Genomic DNA, 10987 nt, shown 5'->3' with positions numbered 1-10987 from the left:
TATTAAAACTTATCACCATGTCCCAACAATGAAAACCACGACGAATTTTTAGGAGTCACGGCGGTTGGTGCCACACAGACAGACATCCCTCGGTGCACCTCATGCTGAACTGCTTTCTGAGGTATTGGTCCACTGGTAGATATGTCACTACCGTCAAAGTGGAAACCTAGTGGAACACAAACCTGACAGAACCATCACGACTGTCAAGGAGTTGCGTGGAGGCTGTACATTTCGCTGATTCATCTCAATAGAGAAAGGCTTGAGGAAGGTAATGCGGAGAGGAAGTTCTGATGAGTAATGCTGGCAAGGGCAGAGTTCACCACCGTGTGTGTATGTGTGTGTGTCACTGACATTTAGCATGCTTGTTTCAGACATTTACACCCTTCCCCTAACAGCTAAGTTAGAGCCACCGCCCAGTAAGTTCTGGCCAGTTTAATGAGAGATATATTGTCTTTATTGCGCTCTACCGTTGCGCTTTTTATACTTTGCTATAATTTCGTCACTATTAGTCGGAATATTGTAAGACAGTAACGCGATATGAAGTCTCATTAATAGACACTGTTATCTTATAAGCACTCGGTAATCCACGTAGTTTGTGATAAAGTAAGGATGTCAAGACGGATCGCTTATAACCTTGATAAGGCGGCAGCGTTCTGAAGGTGTTGTTGTCACTGCAACATATTATTATTATTGATAATTAGGAAAACCTTTCACTTAGCTACAAATTTATTCCTCGCGTGCATCGTGCCTACAGAGACATTTTTTCCTTAAGGATTTTTTTTTTCCGCTGTTCAAGTATATTTTCTATATCATTACAATCTCTCCATTATTATTATTATTACTATTATTATTATTATTATTATTATTATTATTATTATTATTATTATTATTATTATTATTTCTATTATTATCATTATTATTATTATTATTATTATTATTATTATTATTATTATTATTATTATTAATATTATTATTATTATTATTATTATTATCAGTAGTAGTAATAGTAGTAGTAGTAGTAGTAGTAGTAGTAGTAGTAGTAGTAGTAGTAGTAGTAGTACTGCTGCTGTAATATACATTACAGCAGCAAATATTACAAATGTAATAACAACCTAAGAAAATAAGAGAAGCTGCAAGAAGCCGTCGACCTATATTTGGCAGTCCCTATTGTCGTATTAGTGGTATTGATTGGTATATATCCTTTTGATATTATTTTACATGAACCGGAGGCGCCAACCAATAGCACTAGCACGACAATAGGGGCTGCCAAATACAGGTCGACGGCTTCTTGCAGCTTCTCTTATTTTCTTATGTTGTTATTAAATTTACCTGATTCTAGCGTATAAATATTGCAGTCACTTGAGTCTCTATAGTAAATGTAGGCTGATAATTTTATATATCATTACAATTAAATTACAATTAATCTTCCTTTAGAGCAGAAAAAAAAAAAATCTACCATTGTTCATACACTCTTAGGCTTAAGTTCTTAATTCTAATACATAAGTCTTGCAATCACATGAGCCACTGTAATAAATGTCTCTTCTCTCAGTTAAAAATCGGCAATTACCTTCACCATCGTAATAAGTATAGTAAGTCCCTACGCAAGGCTTTCCACACGTAATACTAAGCCGTCTGCCTGCGTACATCTGACCTGAATTTTTTTACATAAGTGTCGCAATTGTTTATGACGTCAATACTAACCAATGAAAGAACTCGAATAAGATTTATTGCGTATTCACGACAGAATCTGAAATGTTGAGTTTCCAAGAATGAACATAATTGAAAGAGAATTGGTAATCTTCCATAAGCTGGTGGGATTGTAACCAAACTGACTTCCTGGTAGTTTATACTTCATCATTCACTTACAAAGTATGTTTCTGTTCATCATCCTTCCTGCTTCTATCACTCAATAACCCTCAGACTGCTACAGCCGTTCCCTAAACTTAATAAAAGAGTTCAATGTAAGTTTAGTGTTATTTTGACATATACTGCTGAAGAAAGAAAGGAGGGATTGAATTTAATTCTTTTCATGTCGGCAGTCAAATCTTTGTTCAGTGAAATGATTTAGGGTTGTACAAATTAATTAATATAATTAATAAATGTCATAATATCATAAGTAGAAAAAAGATTATAGAGTTATTGCGTCCTTACATTATATACCGTACGAATGTAATATGCAAAACATATGAGCAATATATAAACACTTCTAACACGATCACACTTATTCAGCTCATTATCTTTTGTTTATCATTTTTATCAAGTCACTCTTACTATTGTAGGGTCATTCTACAGCTTAAGTCCATTGGAATACTGCCTACAATATTATAAAAGATATTAGTAACAATATTCACTACTAAACTACCAAGAGGAGGACTGGAGAAGTAACTACGTCATGCTGGATCTGATCGTCGTCTGCTTTATTGTTCATGTCTTCATGTTTCATGTTCATGTGTAATCATTTTATGATTCAGGTTTTCATGTTTAATGTTTTCATGTTTAGTGTTTTTATGATTCATGTTTAATGTTTTCATGTTTAATGTTTTCATGATTCATGTTTTATGTTTTCATGTTTTCATATTTAATATTTTCATGTTTCACGTTTAATTCGCCTCGCTTGGCTGCAAGTCACCTGATCTCAGGCCACACATTCAGACCACGTGAAAGCCACAGAACATGGCGCTAGATGGCCTGCGTGGTGCTCTGTTGATTATAACATGCAGATTTATGAATAAACAGAAGGAATAATAAGATTTACAGTCGAGCCATCATCGTACTTCTGATGGAAAATTGTTGAAGGAAACAAGACATTTCAACAGTAAACATCCTTACATTGATAAAATAATTATATAAACTAAATAAACAACAATAACATTAAAGGATAATGGAAATAACAAAAAAAAAACTATATAGCGTATATAATAGCAAAAAAATTATATATATATATATATATATATATATATATATATATATATATATATATATATATATATATATATATATATATATATATATATATATATATATATATATATATATATATATATGCACACACACACACACGCTTACTTTGAATTTCTCAATTCAGACTTATAAAATTCTCCTACATTAGTAACATGCAATGAGTAAAGATACATTAAAACACATGAAATGCAAAAACATGTTCATATTGTAAATATTGTATGTATCTGCGTTATAGGAAGAAAGAGCCACACACACACACACACACACACACACACACAGATGACAAAAGATATTCTGATCCTTATAGTGCTGCTTGCAATAAATTACACTTTGTAATCTGTAAGAAACTTAATGATATAAAGAGATGTGTGTGTGTGTGTGTGTGTGTGTGTGTGTGTGTGTGTAAGAGAGAGAGAGATCCCCCCCTACCTCGCCTGCTTTATCACAGAAAAGTTTGGGTGGAGCCTGTTTTAGGGGATATTGCTATCTTCGGTATAATCATTCCAAAACCAGGATAAGGAAGGGAATAAGGACAGAGGCTGTGTAATTCTTCTACTTCTGTTGAATAAAAAAGCTTCACGCCGCAGCACAAACACATTACCCTACAGCGCCCTGCCATGGCCACATCGGTGCCTCTGCTGCTGCTACTGCTGCTTGGATCGGCAGTTGGCCATGACACCTTTGTTTCATACATGCGGCGGAAGTGTGATAGGCATTACACACCCCGGTCTATCAAACCGCCAGCCACGTGCGCCGAGCCTCCCTGCACTATAAGCACCGACCTTCTTACCCTGCCTCTGCCCTTCCTGATGAGTCTCAAGAAAAAACCATATCAGATCAGCAGCGAGCTGTGGCTGTACAAAACATCAGGAGAAATGTGTGGCCGGATTCTGCTGTCCTGGGACCAGCATGACAAAGTGTTCGTGGAGGGAGTAACGTGTGACAGACCTGGATATCCCGGCACAGTCACTCGCCGCCTGACCTCAAGAGATGGCAAGTGGGGGCACGTGGAAGTAGTGGTGGAGGGGCAGCAGGTACGGCTTTACACTTTGGGCCGCAAGGACTTAATCTTCAACCTCACTTGCCAAGCTTACCCGCCCGCCTACGTGTACGTGGTCCCTAACTCAAGCTTTGGTTACTCAGCCCTCACCACTACCAACCACCGCCATCGTTTCTACATAGGCCGCCAGCATCATGAGTGACATCCTCCTGAAGGGCCCAGTGTGGTGCTCAAGTGTTGCAGCTTCGAGACCAGACCAGCTGATCTTCCTTCGTGTGATGTGCCGTTAATTTATTTCATAGTTGGCGTCATTACCATATAAATTCTCGAGAACCAGCAAGCAGATACGTTTTGTCAACAAGGCTTCTTCATTCTTCTCTCTCTTCATACATTCTTCTAAACTATTATTCATAGCCACAGAAAACCCCATAACCATAGGTAAAAATGAAATAATTATCACAATAAATCCAACATCAACCACAATTTATTATAATTGATAACCACAGCCTTAATCATAAAAGATTTCTAATGACTACGTGAAATCCATGCATGTATTATGGGAGGAGCGAGCTTGACGTCACGAATGTTAAGCTAGCGCCAGTGCATGATTCCACATGGCACGGGTCGACCTAAGAAAGAGAAATTAATTAAATCCTCGCCAGATAAGAAGTCACACTGCCAAAACTTAATTTATCTTCTTTTAATAGGGATCTAACTAGAGGTGATTAGAGTTTTAGGACATGTATGAATGTTTCATTCATTAAAACAAAGACCTAACCAGCATTAAAGGGGGAATCAGCGTAGTTAACAATTAGGTTTAAACTTAAGACATCAAACTATGAACCTGTCATTCAACTGTTAAGACATACTTATCTGTGTATTTTTACAAGACTGAGTCAGGTTCCCAGTATCCCGTCTTTTTATACCACTTAATATAGTTTTATTATATATATATATATATATATAGAGAGAGAGAGAGAGAGAGAGAGAGAGAGAGAGAGAGAGAGAGAGAGAGAGAGAGAGAGAGAGAGAGAGAGAGAGAGAGAGAGAGATGGGGCAGGTTGGGAGGGGTAGGGTAGTAGACCTATATCAAAGCTTTCCTCACTTGCGGAGACGTCACCTCTTGTTGATATGTAATTCGAGACATTTTGGTAAATTACAGGCTAATAGACGATTGAATAAGATATCTAGTTATTCTGTCTTATCCAGCGGGATTTAAAATTTGTGATTATCAAGCACGGAAGATGGCAACACTGGTGACACCCTCTACCAGGATGTAAACACAGCTGGAGGAACACTCACTGTGCCTTCGTGGCTCTGCGGTTTACAGGTAATATATTAGTGCCTCGAGTGCTGCAGGGATATATTCGAGAGCTGAAATGTCCGGGCCACAGGTGTATAGGGTCAACTTGCGGCATAAATAGCACTAGCAGCGACATGTTCAACTCCCATTTAGAGATGGTTGAATAGAATATCCTTCTTTTAGGGACTTATTGGCATCATCTGCACCATAACTACCGAATAGTAGCAGTAGATTACACCAAGAGGTTGGCGTGAGAAAATTATCACTTCTATCTGCCAGAAGCGTTTGCAACATATTCTTACTGTACTCCAATAAGGTGCAGTTTTGGGCAGCAACTTCTGTATGCTGTTGTCATCAGGAAGTATATTGATATATGGTTCATGTGTTTATTTACAAGTCAGCGAAGAACCAACTCACCTACATTTGGATTACCTGCTGGCTTGAGGCTGGACCTCTTTATAAAACCTGACAACTGATATTCTTACCTGATCAGAGGACAAAAGATGAAGGGAACATTAAATACAGTGGTGGTGAGTGAAGGTTACTCGACTTAAAACTGTTGGTCCTTTTCAACCTGTGACTCATTTCATGATCTAAAGAACACTTATCCCCAAAAAAATATATATGGTAAGAATGACGAGCTGTACTTCAGTTTACTCCCTGCCTCTTGTTGACTAATCTCCCAAAGTCACACAGACTGTCATTTAAAATTAAACTAACTGCTATGCTTCAGTCATAGCCATATATCAGCAAAGGGCTTTCCAAAACTAAATCTAACCAAACATAACCTCCCACCCAAGAAAGACTTTTCACTCCCCCAGGACACCCTGAAGTTGCTTTCCTATCGTATTGCTAAGTTTGTTGGTGTACAATAGGATAAAAGTGAGGTATTTCTGATGTGTTTGAGTTGTCCATTATTCTTAACATAGTAAAATAATATGAAGAAAGCATTTTTTAACTGAAATCTTTTACTGGTTCATTGAAAAGGCCTGGATGTAGTATAATTATTGAGTTCTCATTTAGGACTTCAAACTGTTTTTGGGTCTTGAGGGAACTTTAGACTCGCTGCTCCCTAGAATTATGTCAGTTTTCTAAATCAGGTTTGTAGTAGACATAGACATGTTAGAGTATAGTAGGTACTTGAAAGATCATCCTGTTGTAGCATCCGTCACTTACACCACCGTCCACAGGCAACCAGCCACTAGTAACACTCTTACCCGGGAAGGCAGTAGCTCACATGGAGGAGAAGTCAGGACAGTAGTCACTCCATCACTAGGCACCACAATGCAGGTGGAAGCAACTCACTGGGATCAGCATAGTAGTGGAGTGTGAGGCAAGAAGAACAAGCAGAGATTATATGCACAGCACAAGCGTATATGTCATAACTAGAGAACAGGATACAGTTATCTTGTGTCTCACAGGACATCACAGGCACCAAAACTTACACCAGGCAAAGCACTGAGTCATAAGTGCAGCACACACCATCCATATACATGCCAGGCACAGTCACTTGGGTGTTCATGCAGAACACATGGCTAGATGTAGGCACCACAAGTCTTACACTACTACAAGTCTTACACTACTACAAGTCTCTGTACAGCTACCCAGAAGGACAAGAACCTGGTGCCCCAACACTCGAGGTGAACATGAGTGGGAGCACAAGACACATCTCCAAGCTTAATGCAGGAGCTGTGGTCGAACATGGCAGTCTCTCTCACAGCTGCACATCCAAGCAGCTGGTTATCCTCATGGTCAGAGGACATCCTTCCTACTCATTCCTTCCTCAGGTCATAAGAACATAAGAACATAAGAAATAAGGGAAGCTGCAAGAAGCAACCAGGCTTACACATGGCAGTCCCTGTATGAAATATACCTACCTATTTCCATCTGTTATCACCATCCATAAACCCGTCTAATCTTCAACTCTTGGATACACAGCAGACATCTCACAGAAGCTCCTTCAGCCTCTGTTCTTCAAGTGGTAGGGAGGTTCCACAGCCAGCTGTGATGTTTACACTCCACAGTCTTCCTCTAAGCCATTAGATTTGGGGGGTGGGGGACACTTAAGTACATCAGTAAAAAAACAAAATCTGTACTCTACTGGTTTCAGGGGTGGGGGCCCTAAACTATTCCTGCACCAGATCTGGTTGCAGACATATTAAGCATTTACTATGAAGTATGTTGATTGGTATTTGACCAAGTGATAAATATGAGTGAAATAGTGCAAACCACTTATGAAAAGTGATGAGGGAGATGTGGTAACAGCAGGTTACAAAGTGAGGAAGGGAAAAGTAGGCTTGTGCAGCAATACTTTGTTGCTTATAAGATTAGCAGTTAATTTTGAGTCACTGTTGCCCTGCTTGGCTTAGTGTAACCACATACAACTATATCAGTGTAGCACGCATACAGATGATATTTTTCAAAGAACTGAATTTGAAGTTAATAATTGTTAACAATTTGAGATAAGTATAAAATATGTAGCAGATTTATTGTACATTTAATATAGCTTTGTTGTGGAATTTAGATTTAAAATTGTAGGTTTTCTTGAGTTCTGACCATTACATACAATGGGGTATTATACTTAAGAAAAAATTCTAAGTTTATGGAAGTGAGTCTCCTTTATGAATTACCTAGGTTATTGTAAATGCTAATATACATGTACTTTATAGTCAGTTTAATTAATGAAAAATAGACAGGAGTTGTCTTTATCCATTCCTAGATATTCTATAATCTTTCATATGACATTCAGGTTTTCAATCCTGTGTTTGGACATCCATTTTAACCATTTATCACTTTCCTTATACTTCAAAACATTTCTTTTCCAGGACAGCACGTAGGTTCCACAATGGAGATAGCCCGTACTCTATTTGGACCTCGTCCACCTCAGGGTTACACAGATGGCAGCAAACAGGGCCAGGTGCACACGGCAGCTGATGATGATGAGGATGCAGATGATGTGTTTCTTCCTGACACTCCAGAAGGTCTAAGCACAGGTAAAGATTTGTTTATGAGTGATCAAATGAAAAGAGTTTGTTACAGTGTTCCAGATGTGATTTTTCGTAATATTAATTTTCTAACTCAGCATAGTTAGAAGTATCCAGAGTGCATGTTGCTTATGGAACCAGAGTGCCTTGAGTCTAGGATCACTTTAATCTCGCTATCTTACTTTGATCTGGGACTGCTTTGTGGGGGGGGATGGGATTGACTGTGTAGAGGAAGGTGAAAGAACAGTTGGCTTATTGCCTACTACTCATAATGTAGGTCTGACTAACCAGTTTGCAGCCTCACATTATATATATATATATATATATATATATATATATATATATATATATATATATATATATATATATATATATATATATATATATATATATATATATATATATATATATATATATATGGCATATTAACTGTTATTCTTAGAAATGCAGTAAAGTTGTGTACTGAATCAACATCCACAACACAATAATTTTTTTTACTTACATTTACTTAAAATAGATTTCACATTTTCAGGTATAAGAGTAACTGGTGGATCCAATTCAACAGAGCCAAGTGTAGGAGGACCATTTTCAGCCATCACGCCATCCATGTGGCCGCAGGACATCCTCACTCGTCTTTCCCAGCAGGTCACTCACCAAGACCCTAACCACCAGCCAGATTACAGGTGAGTTAATAGTGTTAGAAACAATTAGAAATTATTAAAACAGTTTTATAGGTCCTTAAGCTTTACATTTTATTTGCATCTGTGTTTTGCAAACATTGAAGCCACAAATAAAAAACAAAAAGCAATTGGTTTTGGAGCTCAAATAATGGACACTTTTCTAATGGGAGACTTCGATCCAGATAAAATACTCTGTCTGGATAAAACAGATTTATATGATAATACAATGAAAATGGTAAGAAACATTAAGTAATGAGAACATCATTCTAACTAACTCCCAGCCTGTTTCTGTATTTCTATCTTCTTATGACTAACTCTTTCAAGAGGGAGGTTTCATGATAACTATCATGTCATTTTTGACTACTGCTTTTGACTCTGTTCTTGGGCCATCACCTCAGTAGGCCTTTTTTATTGCAGTTTTGTTGCCCATGGCTGGTGCTCCTCCTGCATAAAAAAAAAAATGTCTAAGAAAATTATAAAAAGGAAGGTTATTTTAGTGGGTGATATGAAAGCCAAGATAGGTAAATTTTTGCCCATTCAGGATTCTTTTTGGAAGTGTAGATTTTTTTGTTTTGTAAGGGCCTCAAGGAAAAGAGATGCATTTTACAGCAAGTTGGATATCAGACTTGGGCAAACATGTGTTGAGGTTTCTTCCTTTGTTGGAGCTGCAGTGACCACTAACATAGGAATTGTGATTTGTGATAGATGGATTTTCAGAAGTAAAATAAAAAATAAATATGCTTGTAGATATGATCAAGCTGAAAATTTATGAAATGAATACCAGTAGATAGCAAACTGGAATTTTCAAGGAAAAGACTTGAATAGGTTGTCACTTGTCATAGCTGAAGGCTCTCTATGTTCATTACTATTGTAGTGAAATGATATGGATACTTTGTAATATTTCAACAGATTTGATGAATTTGGATTTAGAGTTGAGGAGGAAGATGGACCTGAACAGAACAGCACAAAGCTCCTTAGTCAGCCTTTTGTGGAGGACCCTCAACACAGGTGAGATAACCTGCATTCATCTATTTCTTCATTAGAAACTGTTGTCCATACAAGATCATCATTTTAGCAGAACTGAATGACTTTGGACAGCAGGAATGTGTCTTTCAGTTGAAGTGGTTGTTTTTGTAATAATTTTGTATGGGATTCATTCACAGCTCCACATCTGTCTTGTCACATCTTACTGTAGAATTGCACTTTGACCTCACTATTCACAATTTAGAATACTCTGTTCTTGTGAGTCATCCTTTTGTATTGCTGAAGTGTTGCTGTCATGAAGCGTACTTGTTGTTTAAATGCATATCAGTTGTGTATTATTCTTAAGGATAGAAGAATGAACAGCAAAATTGCCGTGAAAATTAATATCTCCTCTTTTTTTCATAAAGATTACATTGGATAGCCTACTTGGAGTTCAGCCACAGTGATGAGGTTGGAGAACTCACGTGGGAGCATGTTGATACCCGGCTCCCTCGTACTGACAAACTACGTGGGATGGTCAGAGGTGGCCTTCCTCACTCCCTCCGCCCTCAGCTGTGGATGAGACTTTCAGGTCAGCACATACTTCAGTATCTTCAGAGATTTTTTTTTTTTCACAGTGGAGAAATTTCCAGTCCAACCAATAGATATATGATTAAAGTGATGAAAAAGAGAATAGTTAGCAACATCAGTTCATATATGGTATCATTCAGAACTTTATAAAAGAAATAAAAATATGAGAAAACTAGGAGAAAACATAGATCCTGTGTCACTGCTTCATCTCACCAAAATAAGCAAGCAGAATACATAGCTCCCAATAGGTCAGTGTGGCTTCTCTCCACTTTGTTTTTAGGAGCATATATATGCATGTAAAACTTACAGTTGTAGTATAGCATGTTGATGAATTGTAAAATAATATATTACCTTAGATTGTTGAATTTTGTATCATATATTGAGCAAGCAAAACTTCATCAATTGAAGTGCATCAGCTTTCTGTTGCATCTTTACAGGTGCACTACAGAAACAACGGCAGTCAGATATCTCTTACCGTGAAGTGGTGAAAGCCTCAAGCAATGAT

The 10987-nt window shown here is 37.5% G+C and overlaps 1 protein-coding gene across 4 annotated transcripts in view; it reads left to right on the top strand.

Annotated features, from left to right (window-relative positions):
- The first annotated feature begins 5034 nt into the window (after positions 1 to 5034).
- Positions 5035 to 10987, top strand: part of LOC135100020 (small G protein signaling modulator 3 homolog) — a 29426-nt gene continuing 23473 nt past the window's right edge. For 2 of the 4 annotated variants that reach the window (XM_064002854.1, XM_064002852.1), the window contains exons 1-6: positions 5037 to 5291; positions 8090 to 8257; positions 8781 to 8931; positions 9838 to 9936; positions 10320 to 10483; positions 10920 to 10987. The exon at positions 10920 to 10987 is cut by the window's right edge and continues 143 nt beyond it. In XM_064002854.1, the coding sequence (XP_063858924.1) occupies positions 8110 to 8257; positions 8781 to 8931; positions 9838 to 9936; positions 10320 to 10483; positions 10920 to 10987 (630 nt within the window). In that variant the 5' untranslated portion in view covers positions 5037 to 5291; positions 8090 to 8109. Of the gene's footprint in view, positions 5292 to 5470; positions 5581 to 8089; positions 8258 to 8780; positions 8932 to 9837; positions 9937 to 10319; positions 10484 to 10919 lie in introns of those variants that run through there. The other 2 variants (XM_064002855.1, XM_064002853.1) reach the window with 2 other exon arrangements.

This window comes from Scylla paramamosain, chromosome 4, assembly GCF_035594125.1.
Source record: "Scylla paramamosain isolate STU-SP2022 chromosome 4, ASM3559412v1, whole genome shotgun sequence".
In the NCBI taxonomy this organism is placed as follows: Eukaryota; Metazoa; Arthropoda; class Malacostraca; order Decapoda; family Portunidae; genus Scylla; species Scylla paramamosain.
This window is presented reverse-complemented; position numbering and strand designations above follow the sequence as displayed.